This window comes from Orcinus orca, chromosome 13 (assembly GCF_937001465.1).
Source record: "Orcinus orca chromosome 13, mOrcOrc1.1, whole genome shotgun sequence".
Classification (NCBI taxonomy): domain Eukaryota; kingdom Metazoa; phylum Chordata; class Mammalia; order Artiodactyla; family Delphinidae; genus Orcinus; species Orcinus orca.
Window position 1 is genome coordinate 43,122,767 of NC_064571.1, and position 14,791 is coordinate 43,137,557.

The 14,791-nt window shown below is 32.3% G+C and overlaps 2 protein-coding genes across 16 annotated transcripts in view; one reads left to right on the top strand and one right to left on the bottom strand.

The window, feature by feature from the left end:
* Positions 1-10,704, top strand: part of FANCL (FA complementation group L) — a 78,620-nt gene extending 67,916 nt beyond the window's left edge. For 4 of the 5 annotated variants that reach the window (XM_033407273.2, XM_033407269.2, XM_004280668.3 and 1 more), the window contains 7 exons: positions 4,297-4,447; positions 6,666-6,749; positions 7,281-7,326; positions 7,404-7,485; positions 8,358-8,474; positions 9,781-9,852; positions 10,155-10,704. In XM_033407273.2, coding sequence (XP_033263164.1) covers positions 4,297-4,447; positions 6,666-6,749; positions 7,281-7,326; positions 7,404-7,485; positions 8,358-8,474; positions 9,781-9,852; positions 10,155-10,190 — 588 coding nt within the window. In that variant the 3' untranslated portion in view covers positions 10,191-10,704. The remainder of the gene's footprint in view (positions 1-4,296; positions 4,448-6,665; positions 6,750-7,280; positions 7,327-7,403; positions 7,486-8,357; positions 8,475-9,780; positions 9,853-10,154) is intronic. The other variant, XR_004477376.2, reaches the window with a different exon arrangement.
* VRK2 (VRK serine/threonine kinase 2) overlaps positions 10,232-14,791 on the bottom strand; it is a 97,369-nt gene continuing 92,809 nt past the window's right edge. For all 11 annotated transcript variants that reach the window (XM_033407261.2, XM_033407259.2, XM_033407264.2 and 8 more), the window contains one exon: positions 10,232-10,603. In XM_033407261.2, coding sequence (XP_033263152.1) covers positions 10,259-10,603 — 345 coding nt within the window. In that variant the 3' untranslated portion in view covers positions 10,232-10,258. The remainder of the gene's footprint in view (positions 10,604-14,791) is intronic.

Here is a 14,791-nt window from a genome sequence, read left to right on the forward strand (position 1 = left end):
TTAAAACATACCTTTTCTGTTTAAAATACAGAGTTAGCATTTTAAGCAGAGCTGTGTTTAGGATTTTATTTACATTCAAGCATACAAGAAATGGACAGTGTGTTTGGGGGAACTTACTTTCAAATGAAAGATACCATGTGACAGCATTTTATGACTTTTTTTGGTTAACTTTTCCTTGGATTTTCAATGAAATAGGTAATTATAGATTTTAAAATATAGATATAGATGGAGAGAAAGGAGAGGGACACTACTATACTGATTCTTAAAAAGAGTTGTCTTTTCAACAAACAGTGTTGGGAAAATTGGATATCCATATGCAAAAAGGTGAAATTAGACGCCTGCCTCATACTGTATACAAAAATCAACTCAAAACTAATTAAAAACTTGAACATGAGACCTGAAACTGTAAAACTACTAGATGAAAACATAGGGGAAAAGCTTCTTGATATTGGTTTTGGCAGTGATCTCTTAAATATGACACTGAAAGTACAGGCAACAAAGCAAAAATAGACAAGTGGAACTGCATCATACCTTTAAAAGGAAGCAATCAACAAAATGAAAAAAGCAGCCTATGAAATGAGAGAAAATATTTGCAGACTATCTGATAAAGGGTTAATATCCAAAATATACAAGGAACTCCTGCAACTCAACAGCAAAAAAACAACCTGATTAAAAAAATGAGCAAAGAACTTGAACATACGTTTCTCCAAAGAAGACATACCAATGGCCAACCAGTATATAAAAAGATGCTGAACATCATTAATTATCAGGGAAATAAAAATCAAAACTAGAACATGGTATCATGTCATAGTTTTGATCTGTTAGGATGGCTATTATCAAAAACAAAACAAACCAACAAACACTCCCACAAAGTAGCCAGTATTGGCAAGGATGTGGAAGAACTGGAACCCTTGTACACTGTTGGTGAGAGTAAAATGGTGCAGCAACTATGGAAAACAGTATGGAACGTCCTCAAAAAAGTAAAAAATATAACCACCATATGATCCAGCAATCCCACTTCTGGGTATATTCCAAAAGAACTGAAATCAGAGTCTTGAAGAGATACCTGCACTCCCATGTTCATTGTAGTGTTACTCATAATAGCAAAGATATGAAAAAATCCAACTGTCATAAACAGATGAATGGGCAAAGAAAATGTGGTATATACAAGACAGCTTTAAAAAAGAAAATCCTGCCATTTGCAACAATATGGATGAAGCTGGAGAATATTCTGCTAAGTGAAATAAACTAGTCACAAAAGGACAAATACTGCCATGATTCTACTTATATGAAATATCTAAGTCAAACTCATAGATACAGAGAATACAGTAGTGGTTGCCAGTGGCTGGCGGGTGGGTGAAATGAGTTGGTATTCAGTGGGTACAGAGTGCTAGATGAATAAGTTCTAGAGATCTGTTGTACAATACAGTTAACAATGCCGTAGTGTGCACTTAACAATTTGTTGAGAGGGTAGATCTCATGTTAAGTGTTTTTAGGGATCTCATGTTAGAGATCTCTTGTTAAGTGTTGGCTATATCTATTACCTTGATTATGGTGATGGTATTATGGGTATATGCATATGCCCAAACTCAACTTGCACATTAAATATGTGCAGTTCTTTGTATATCAATTATACCTCAATAAAGCTGTTAAAAATGCCAACAAACTGTCCACCAGTTGGTTTATAATGTTTGCATCTAGTGATTAATGACTTTTATTGTAAGCAAAGAAATTACTGTATTAGACTTACATAGTACAAAAGTCAATTTAGTTAAAATAGGGGGCTATGTCTAAAGGAAGAAAATTCAGTTAGAAGGTTGTTTTAGTAATCTACTTAAATCTATGCTTAGATTCCTGGCTTGGGCAGTAGGGCAAGTAGTAGCCCCTTTCACTAATAAAAAAAAAACAGCGGGAAGGGAATTTTTCTTTGGGAAGATGATGAGATCCGTTTGGAACCATCCAATTATGGCGTGCATCTTAGACAGCCATATAGATGTTATCTACATAGAAATGGCTGAGTAGGTTTGGAGTTCTCCATCTGGCTTAAAAAAATTTGGGAATGATCATAGGGAACGTGGTTACTGAAGCTTGGAGTAGTAAATAAACCCACAGAAAGTATTTCAGTTTACTTTATGTAAACATATCTATGTATACATATTAAACAATATTAAGCCATGATAAAGAACGGTGGTTTTAATCACTAACGATAACATAAAACATAATTTGCAAGGTACTTGTAAATAATGGTGACCAAATAGAATGGTGGTCATCAGTGATTATTTTCTTATGTCAAATAGTTCAATTTACTTAAACAAATATTTATTGAACAGCTCTTGGGACTTGTGTTGCTTTTATTACGTGGTAGTATCACAAAGACAAAACATCACTTGGAGAAGAACTGCACTTAAAACAGTTTATTGTAAACCAGGAAATTACAGTATCAGGTTTGCAGAATACAAAAATCAGCTTAATCACAATGTAAATAATGGGCTTTAGGGGAATATGACTACAGGGGAAAAAAATCCAGTTAGAATGTTGGTTTGAATGGTTTTAAGAGAGGGACTGATCTGTTCAGGTTTATATTTTAAATAGGGTACTCTGCCGGAAGGTTAAGTCAAGGATGGCAAGTCTGAATATGGAAATAAGAATAGGGGATTATTTTAATAATATATAATAATACTAGGATTAATAGAGTTATCAAGAAATATGTTAAATATGGACTTAAGTCTTATGTTAACTTACAGAATTTATTAGGTATCAGAGGAAATCTACAAGGACCAAAGCTGCTTTCTTATTTGGGTATGTAAAGAATGGTGGTGCATTCAGTGAAAGAGGAAATAAAGTGCAGCTCACAGTTAAACAAAAAAGAAACACTTGGGTATTTAGTTTTCTGATTTCTGGATTCTGGCATCTAAACTTGTGGATAAGTATGGTATACTAGAAGAGAATATTCTACCCTCAATATACTAGTAATAAAAGGTTATTTTTACTCATTAAGCTCTAGTTCCTACTCTTAACTTTTAAAGACTTGAAACTGCTTTGGTGAATCTGAGCTATGAATCCATCTACGTGTACACCCTGACTCAAGTGATGAGATGAAATGGGTTTTCCTTAAGTACATAAGTACAAAATACATGTTTAAGGACGTGAGTTCTTTCTTTTCATCTTACTCAGGGTGTATCATATTCTTGAGTTGTTGCCTTGTATCAGTTATTTTGGATGAATACATTTGATACGAGCCAGCAGTTTTTCAGTGACTTTTTTATATGTTTTGCTTATTTGAAACAGTAAATAAAATCCTTAATTCTTGGGCTTCCCTGGTGGCGCAGTGGTTGAGAGTCCACCTGCCGATGCAGGAGACACGGGTTTGTGCCCCCGTCCGGGAAGATCCCACATGTCGCGGGGCGGCTGGGCCCGTGAGCCACGGCCGCTGAGCCTGTGCGTCTGGAGCCTGTGCTCCGCAACGGGAGAGGCCACAACAGTGAGAGGCCCGTGTATTGCAAAAAAATAAAAAATAAATCCTTAATTCTTTTTAAAACTGTTTTAGTTTTGATGGCTTTTTATATAAAATATTTAGTAAATAGTTGTATCTTTTAACCATACCACATTATTTTATAAGAAACTCTTGACTTTATGAATTGATTTTTAAAATCAATGATGGCTTTAGTTCTTGTCATTTAGTGAAAATGTATTTAATTCCCATAAAGGATTAATGCCTGAAATACTGAATTCAGAGATTGGCTAAAAATTTAACATCAAAAGAAATCCTGTTTGTAATTTCTGTTGAATTCTTTAAAAGTGTGTAAAACCTTTTCATACTCTTTGTCTAATTAAGTCTGCAAAGTTATTTATTAACAGTGTATAAAAGTAATTTAATCAAATTACAAATAGCACTGTATTTAACTTGATAACTGAGCGAATAAAAATATTTTCATACTAAAATTGTAGACACTATGCTAAATGTATATTGTATACGTTAATAATAGTAATTATTAATACAAGGTATACCTTTCCATACATATAGTACAAAATGCATCATAATAAATATGGTTTGTAAAAAGCAGTTCTTTCTTGATAAGTGCACAGTCCAGTGACAATCAAAAAAGAACTCTGTTAATACTAGTAGTGGTGAAGAGATGTGAAGCAGGGAGAGTTGACTGTTGTTTACTAGAGTCTAGTTTTAGCTGAAATGAAACAGAGCTTAAAACTTGTAAACTGAGTTGTATCCTAAGTGAAAGATAATCCACTATTGATAGTGTCATACAGCTTATTCAGCTTTCGTCTGTCTTTTCACAGAGCTCCTTAATAAGCATTCATAGTCAGTTTTTGGCAGCACTGGAATCACTGAAGGCATTCTGGGATGTTATGGATGAAATTGATGAGAAGACTTGGGTACTTGAGCCGGAAAAACCTACAAGGAGTGCTACAGCACGCAGAATTGCATTAGGTAGAGTAAAAAAGGATTAAAGAGGTTTTTTTTAAAGGTGTTTGATTGTATTTTGTATTACTTAGGAAAATGAATCTAAGATGACATTGGACTCTTAGATGACTTTTTTTGTATGAAGTCAACTATTAAAACTTTGGGAGATGAACTATGATTTCTTTTATTACTATGTATTTAAATGTAAATATTTCAAGTAGAAAAGGCAAGTACTGAGGTGTTTCATTACAAAAGGTGATGGTCTAATCCATGGAAGTAGCATTCAGAGATAGTATTTAATTAGCTTTCAATTAGCACAGAAATTGTGGAGTAGATTTTTCAGAACTTCCATTACTTAGGAAAAAAACTGTGTTAGAAATAATGAAGTCTTCATTCGTGAAACTAGACAAGTACGAACAAGTTTGGAAGTATTTTCTGACAGAAATATAGAGGAGGGTAAAAGAACCTGAAGTGGGCCATGCATGCCATTGAAGAGTAAAAAGAAAGCTTTACAAAATAATAATTGAATATATTTTAAGTATTTAATTTACTATAAATATATGAAATTAATAAGATGTGGAATAACCATAAATATCATCCTGGAAATATTACCATATTCTCTTTACTATGAGATGATTGTTTTATGTATTCTCATTATGAGCAAGCAATACATGAAGTCAATTTTAAAGCTCCACCTCTCAAGATTTTAGATGTTTTAAACTATATTTGAGTTCACAGTAAATACTATATAGTTATGAAGGATATTTTGATATTTTGATGTGAATCATATCTGAATTAGTTTCTACCCAGGCATAATAGATTACCTGGGGGGAAAAGTGACATGTTACTATGAGAAGAGGAAAGTATAATTGCGCAGCAATTTTACAGACAGTACTGTTACCAAGTTTGAAAAAGTCTTAACAGAATTTAAGAATAATTAACTTGGAATAATTAACCAAGTTATGGTATATTTGTGAACAAGTAGATACTAAACTGTTTTCTTCAAAGAAGTGCAGTAATTTATTATCTTAATGGCCCCATTAAAATAATTATTTCTCTTAGGTTATGATTAAATATACTTCTTATTTCTCATTGTTCAGCAAAAACAACCTGGTATTTATTCACTCTCCCTATATTTACCTTTTAGCTCCTTTTTTTCTTCAGGCATTGATTTGCCCTTTTAGGACCAGGTTTTCAGCAAATTAATCAAAAGACTAGTTAATACAACCATTGTTGTTAAGTGAAAGTACTTTCTGGAGCCATTAGGTGACATAAAGGCTAACATGGAATATGTGTTCATGTAAAAAATGCATTAACCAATGAAATTATAAATTAACTTTTTGTAATTTTGTTTTTCTTATTGAATTACCTGGACTTACTTTTTTTATTTTACTTGATTACCTCTTTTTGCTAGATCTGTAATAATTGTATTTATATTGTTGCCAACCTGAGCCAGAGGATTATTCTATAGTGTATAGAATTTATCAAGACATTTTTACCATAAAAATGAAATCCAAATTAAGCTTAACCACACTGTGTACCTTCAAAAAAAGCAATAAAATTTCTGAAATTTGTACATACTCTAGTACAGTTAAAATTTATAAAAGAATTTAGTGCCAAGTAGAAATAGCTTTTCCTTAGATTCTGTAAACTGTTAGTTGTTTTTGTTATTAAATGAACAGTTTCCAAAAATTTAATATGAATTGACCCCTTTGTTAACTTATCCAGGAAAGCTTCACAGGGAGATAAAGATTTCAGAAAATGTTTTTATAAAACTCAAATCTTAAACATTTATTTTTTACCATTTATTGTATTTTTAGTCTTTTACGTTTGTTCTATTACTTTTCAAGACTATTACGATATCATTTAGATTATTTCTTAAACTTGTGACTTGTAATTTTTATATATTAAGATTTTTCACTCCATAGAAAATTTTTATTCAAACTTTAATGCAATTCTGACCAGAAATCGTATCTAAATTAATTATATTAACTTATGGATTGGCTCTGTTTTTTGAAACTTGGGATCCCCAAATCTTTAGTCATGATCAAAATTTTCAAATTACTTCTTTTTGTTAAATTATAAATTAGTAGTATATTTACCTTTATAAAAAACTATATATATAATACAATTAGTTAATCTTTCCTTGAGTATACAATGAAATAAGTACCCAGACAAATACTCCTTTATTTTTTGTTTCATTATCTGTTCTACTTCTAAAAGCTTTAATATTCTTTTATTCTAGGGACTAATGCTTCGATAAATATAGAAGTAGACCCCAGGCATCCTACTATGCTTCCTGAGTGCTGTTTTCTTGGAGCTGACCATGGTATGAGATCTCAGGTTTAAATGTTTTTAACAGAATTATAAAATATTTGTCTACCACTGTAGACAAATAATTAATTGTAATTACATATTATAATTAAAAATTAATTGTAATTAAATATTCTAATATATTAATGGTAAACATCTTAAATGAAAATGTCTCATTGTGAACTGTGTACTTCTGTGTTTTAATATATAATATATATGATTTAGATTTTCTAATCACGTACTTAGGAAACAAATCCTGTAATTAACAAGTATTATGTATATTTCAAAGTTGCTAATAGATTAGATCTTAAAAGTTTTCATCAAGAGTAAAAATCTTTGTAACTGCATGATAGATGTTAACTAAACTTGTAATCGTTTTGCAATATATACATATACCAAATCACTATGTTGTACACCTAAATCTGTAATACAGTGTTATCAATTATAGCTCAATAAAAAGAGACAAATTCTGTGCCAAATGTGACTTTACAAAATGACAGCAGCAAACCCTAAATTATTAAACTTTTTTTTTTTTTAATATTTGAAGTGGTAAAACCCCTGGGAATTAGGCTGAGCAGAAACATACATTTGTGGTAGGTATCTTTGCAATATAATTGTTACTTTTCTATGATTTTACAAATTTAATAACAGGTTTTTTTCATGTTTTCAGGGATCCAGAAAATAGTCTGTTACAAAATTTGAAAGATGTTTTAGAAATTGATTTTCCAGCTCGTGCTATCCTGGAAAAATCTGTAAGTCTTATCAGTGCTTTGATATTCCAAATAGTGTTGCATAATGAAAGTCAAATGTTCTTTTAGGCACCAGAGAAAAGTGAGGCTGAAAGGGAAGGAATTGGAAGAATATTATAATGGACTTCTGAACTGCAAGCGGCAGTTGCATCAAAGAACTTGTTAACCTTTGATTGGTGGTTATAAGTGTACTTTTTTCATGGTCATTGTAGCAGTAAAGTGATTAATGACATCTTTATTATTAAAAATAGGGGAAAGGTCCAATGTAGCTAGTGAGATGTTTGGATTTTCTATACTATCTGCTTATGGATGACTGAAATAAAGTTCTAATTAGCTTGAAACAAGTGTTTGTGAAGGTTGGCAGCATAGTTTTTCAAAATTGAATAGAGACTACTACACTGCAAAAAAAAACTAAGAATTGATTTTTGACAAAGCTGCTAAGAATGTAGACTACTAAAGTGGTGGGGATGTTTTTGTCTTTTTCCTTTAGTTGCAGAATTTTGAAGTTTAGTATAATCACCAGCTAATGTCAGTTCCTGTCTTTGCATACTGCAGTGGCATTATACTGATGTACATAGTGGGAATATTACTTAAGCCCAAAACGTCTTGTGAGCCAAAAATAGAATCTGCTTTTTGGTATATGTATATTATTTAGTGGATGAAAAAGACAGCCCTCTCTTACAGATAGCTTTTCTAAGGTGTTAAATAGTGATGTGACTGTATTTTCTGTAACAGCAATATAGTTACCTTTATAAAAATTTTATAAAAATTTAATAGCATCTAATACCATATTATTCACTTTTTAGTTTCACCTTGTGTATTCTTATATTTCTTTTTTCCCACCACCCCATCCCCCAATATTTCTTTTCTTGGAGGATTTTTCTATGGATTGTGGAATTTGTTATGCCTACCAACTTGACGGTGCCATTCCTGATCAAGTGTGTGATAATTCACAGTGTGGACAGCCTTTCCATCAAATATGTTTATATGAGGTAAAAATAAAAATATCAGTAAGACTAACAGCATAGGAAATACGCATATTTGAAATCTAAACAATCTAAAATCAATAGTGATCTTTTATTGCCATTATCTCCTTTAACAGTTCATTCCAAATGTGTATTTCATTTCTTCGTGGCTACTAATGAATTTATAAATGTCCTAAAGTATCCAAGAAGTGGGAAAATGTATCTAGAATATACTCATGGACTGTTTATTGATGCATAACAAATTAAACTGATGGAACATTGGAATCTTTCTGTAAATATCTCATGTAATCACAATGCAAACTCTGTAAACTCATCCAAGTAGGAGTAATGGTGGCAATAAGGTGAAAGGGAGCTAGTACTGTAGAGTACCTGTTACTTTTTCAGGCTATATTTAAGTATAGAATAAATGTAATAATCCTACTTTTGATATTGAGAAGAATGCATTTTATGATCTAAATAACTCACAACACTCTTAAGTCAATGACACTTTATTTACTGTATACATGAGAAGTCTGCTTTCCTTCCTGTCTGCAGTCACTTGCTCTCTAGCACTCATCTTAGGGCACAATGGACATATGACTAACTGTATGTGCATCTATATACAAAATGACTTGCAGCTTTCAGTTTTTAAAAACTTCCTTAATATACCTCCTGATTTTTGTGATCAGAGATAGCAGCTGGTGCTAGCTGCAGTTTAACAGTGGAGAATTTAGGTAGAGATGTCAATTTACCTTATATAAAATCATAAAATACTAGGTCTAATTATAGAGATACTCTTAAGGGAACATGTGCTTTCTTTTGTAATAATGAAAATTCATTTAATTTTTAAAAATGGATTGCCTCCTGCTTGTAATTAATGGATTGAGAATTAACCCTACTATTGGTGATTAAGATCAGAATTAAGACCTAAATTTTAAAGAGCCTAGGATATCTTTTATAGCAGGAGTTCTTAATTTGTGATTAATGGATTTAGGGAGGGTCTGTGAACCCCATGGAGTTATTTTTGTGTACATCTGTTTTGGGGTAGAGAAGGTGCATACTTTTTATCAGATTCTTAAAGGGGCCTATAATTTGCATATAAATCAGTGGTATAGACCTTGAAATCCATACTGGTTTCCCCTTGTTATTCAGCATTTTAGTAGTTTGGTATTGGCTCAGGAGATGTTCCTCTTACTCTTGCAAAAGAAAATTAAGAAGGCAAACCATCTGGCATAAAAATATGATGCACTCAAAAAGAAAAATTTATTTGGAGTACCTGTAATATGTAGTCATGTTGACACTGCTCCCTTTCTTCTCTTTTTAAAATCTTCAGTGGCTGAGAGGACTACTGACTAGTAGACAGAGTTTTAACGTCATATTTGGTGAATGTCCATATTGTAGTAAGGTAAGCAAATTATTAATCACATTTCATAAAATGTGCCTAGCTTTTAGTAATATATTTTAGAAGATAGCTATATAGTATATCAGCGTATATAAAATTTTTGGAAACATCTGTCAATCTATGTATTTAAACATTTTTTCTAAGATAAATTGTCCCTATTAACATTTTAATTTTCAGATTTCTCCTTTGATCAAAAAAAAGTTAACCCCTTTTCTAGATTTCCTAGGTGATCTGAACCTTAAAAAGTATTTTCCAAACTCTATCATTACACCATCTCTAATATAAAGCATTCCTCTTTTTATAAGCCACTTACCTTGAAAATGTCTGGGAGAAAAGCCTGAAATAAGAATGCAACATTTCTGTGAAGAACTGGAAACTTAAATTAGCAAAAGGATTTTATTTGATATCTTTAGAGAAAATATAAAGCAAGACATACTAATATCAAAAGAAGAAGAATAGTGAAGCCATAATAATATACATCTGCCTTTATCTCTTCACTAAGAGTAAACTGGGAAATTGTAAGCCAAAATCCTGTAGAAGTGTCTAATTCTGTGACCTCCATACCAGTTGTAGAAGTGGACGTGTAGCAAGATGGAGAGCTTGACTTGTTGAACATATCTGGACTGGTAAAATCTTGATGGGGTTCATAAAATGAATTAGGGAACTGTATACAGCTGGATTTTTGTGGAGAACTTTTTACTCCATTCAGAAATTCTTGCGACTCGCAGTATTTTTGTCTTCTCCTTGTGCTTTCCTATGAGAAAATACATATGTGTTTGTTAGGTTTGAGTTATCCAAGTGTTTATTTTGTGTACTCTATAAGAATGCTAAATAAAATTTGTTACACAAGATCAAGTTTTTGTGTGCTTTTTATTTTCCTGAGAAGTTATTTTTAGGTTTTTGATTTTAAGTGTTTATGTACTTACCAGCATCAAACGACCAAATCTGGTTAATTTGATTGATTGGTTCTTTTAAACCAAGAAGTAGGCTATTTCTTAAATAATTTATAATCTAAAAATAGGATAGAATATGAAAAAATGAATTTTTTGGCAAGAAAAAGAAACAGGCTTAATCATCTTATGGGGATAAGAGAGTTATAATTAGAAGGACTTCTTTTGGTCGGTAATAATTAAAGATACTAGAAGCACTGGAGCAAGATGGTGGTGCAAGTGCTGTGCACCCACAGACTAGCCTTAGCTAGTGGCCTGCCCCCTGTAGCCTCCTGCCGGAGCACCAGAGATTGACTGACATCTTCCCATAACAGATCTCGAGAAGACAGCTGGTAAAAATCTTTATTTGTCCAGAAGCTTATCTAAGAAAAGATGCTCACCCTAAACTCCTAAGCAAAAAGGAATCAAGCAGTTTATACAAATTTCAGTTTCACTGTTTCGAAAGAGATGTCTCGAAGGCTCTTTAGCTTTTCCATTAAAAAGAAATAAATTATTGAGATAACTATAAACTACTCTTTACTGCCTGAGAGCTAACAAAGTCACATGCATGCAATGTTCCTAAAGTTTTGTCAGCTTAATTCACTAAAGGCAAAATGAGTTAATGGTTACTCCAGTAGGCCCATAAAGCATTGTTCTTGCACAAAGAAAAAGAAAAACACCATCAAATCATATTTGTAAAGGCTGAGCGCCACAAGCAAGCTAACCTAAACTGCATTTACATATAAGTTACATGTAGAAGTGGATGATCTAGTTATCCCTGTCTACGTAAGAACAGAAGTCAAACTACTAAAATTTCAAGATAGAATCATCTCTTGTGTGACCTAAATACCTTACCTCTCTTTAAGCAACAACAAATGATGTCAAATGGGAAGGCACTCATCAAAGGATTTAACCACCAGCCGTCTTCAGTTTACTGAGAGCTGTGACTGGGAGAGACAGTCTGGCTAGGGTTGGAAAACTGTGGCTCACTGGCTAGCTGCCTGTTTGTGAGTAAAGTTTTACTGGTACATAACCCTACTGACCACCATTGCCTTGCATTAAGCAAGGGACAGCAAAGGGGCAGCAGCTCACAATCCTCCTTACTAGAAAACATCAGTCTTAGTAATTAACAGAGAACTACTAGACAAAAACAGCAAGGTTAGATCACACAAACCAATGGGATCTAACTGGTATTTATAGAGTATTCCACTCCAAAACAGAAGAGTACATGTTCTTTTCGATCGCAATTGGAATATTCACCAAGATAGACCATATCCTGGGGGTTATGTAATAAACCTTAACAAATACAAAATTATACAAAGCATGTTCTCAGATAATAATATAAATTAGAAATCAATAATAGAAAATCTTTAAACATTTGGAAATTAGACAACACACTTCTAATAACCAAGACATCAAAAGAAGTCTCATGGGAAAGTACAAAATTAAAATACTATATAAGGATTTATGGGATGCAGTTAAAATGGGACTTAGTAGGTCATTATAGCATTCAATGCTTATATTAGAAAAAACAGAGGTTTCAAATCAGTAGCCTAATCTTCCACCTGAAATAGAAAAAGAAAAGGAAAATACACCTAAATCAAGCTGAAAGAAAGAAAGAACAGGAAACTCTTCAAACATTTGAAAAATTTTAAAAACTCCTGAATGGGTCAGAGACCCAAGAGAAACTTAAAAATATACTGAACTGAATGAAAATGAAAACGTATCAAAATATATGGGACATGGCTAACACAGTGTTAGAAGGAAAATCTCTAATACTAAATACTTATATTAAAAAAGAAGTCTCAATTCAATAACTGAGGCTTGTTTCTACCTCAAGCAACTAGAAAAAAAGAAAATAAATACATAGCAGAATGAAGGAAATAAAGAGCAGAAATCAATGGAATTGACAAAACAAAAATAGAGAAAACTCAAACAAAAGCTGGCTCTGTGACCAATAAAATTGATAAACCTGACCAAAAAAGAGAGAAAACTACTGATATTTGGAAAGAAATATTACTATAGGCTTCAATTCCATTTAGAGAATTTAAATAAAGGAATACTATGAACAGTTCTACAAATAAAAATATAACAGCTTGGACGAAACAGACCAATTCTTAGAAAAGCACAAATTATCAAAAATAACTCAAGATGAAATAGATTAGGGGGTGGTAAACTGTGGTCTGCAGGCCAAATCCAGCTCAACACCTGTTTTGTAGAACCTGCCACCTAAGAATGGTTTTTACATTTTTAAATGGCTGGAAAAAATACTTTGTGACACTTGAAAATTACATGGAATTCAAATTTCAGTGCCATAAATGTTCTGCTGGAACTCAGCTATACTCATTTGTTTACCTATTGTATATGATGCTTTTGCACTACAATGCATAGTTGAACAAAAGAGAGACCATATGACTTGTATAACCTAAATATTTACTGTCTGGCTCTTTATAGGAAAGTCTGTCCACTCTTGAAATAGATAATCTGAATAGTCTTAGTAAAGAACTTGAATTCATAGTTAAAAAAGGAAAAGTAATCTCTAGGCCCAGACGGTTTCACTGGAGAATTCTCTAAAACATTTAAAAAGAAACACTAATTCTATTCAATCTCTTCCAGAAATTGGAAGATGTCTCAACTCATTTTATGAAGCAAGCATTACCTGATTCCAAAACCAGAAAAAGACAATAAAATAAAAAGAAAACTACAGACCAACAGTCTTCATTAGAGATGTAAAAGTCATCAACAAAATACTAACAAACTGAACCCAATGACGAATAATATGCCATGACCAAGTGGGGTTGACTCAAGGAATATAAGAGTGTTTCAGTATTCACATATCAATCAGTGTCATCCACCATAGTAACAGTATAAAGGTGAAAAATCGTATGGTCATATTAATAGATATGAAAAAGCATTTGACAATATTCAACACCCATTCATAATAACTCTCAATACACTAGAAATGGAGGGGAACTTCAACTTGATAAAGAACATCTACCAAAAATCTACAGCTAGTGTCATACTAAATGGTGAAAGGCAAAAAACTGGAAGAAACTCATATGTTCTTCAACACTACATCCATACCTCAGAATACTACCTAGCAATAAAAAGGAATGAACTATCAATAGATGCAAAATTTGCATGGATCTCACGGGTGTTACGGTGAAAGAAATAAAGCCAATCTCAACAAGTTACATAGCGTATAATCTGATTTATACTGACATGCTCAAAATGACAAAACTATAGTGATGCAGAAAAGACCAATGCTTTGCCTGGTTTACGATTGGGGAGACAGTGTCACTATAAAGCAAAATGAATAAAGTTACCATTATCAGGAATGGATAAAGAAGACATTAGAAGTATAACGAGAATATCATGAACTACACAGTGCTGACAAATTTGACAAGTTAAATGAAATGGACAAATTCCTTGAAAGATCAAATTACCAAAACTGACACAAGAAGAAAAAGAAAATCTAATAATCACTATTATCTGTGATACAGAGTAAATTCATAATTTGAAATTTTACTACAACAAAACTCTAGACCTAGATTTCTTTCTAAACTGTCATTTTTATGAAAGGCAAATCTTACTGAGACATTTTCTGAAAATAGACACTTCCCTCTAATGTAACATGTAATGACTGGAAAACAAAACCATACAAGGATATTGAGAGAAAAGAAAATTTACCAACCACTCTCTCTCAACAATGTAAATATAAAAATCCATAACGGAGAAATAGCAAATTGAATTCAGTATGACAACACATCACGACTAAATGGAATTTATTCCAGAAATAAAATGTTAACATTCAAAAATCAATGCAATTCATTATACTAGTAAAGGTGAAAAATCATATGATCATCTCGACACATCCCCCAAAACAACTTAATACCCATTCATGACTAAAATTTATTCTTCAACAAACTATAAATACAACGAAATTTCCTCAGCCTGATAAAGGGCATTTAGGAAAAACCTACAGCTAACATCATACTTAATGGTGAAAGAAT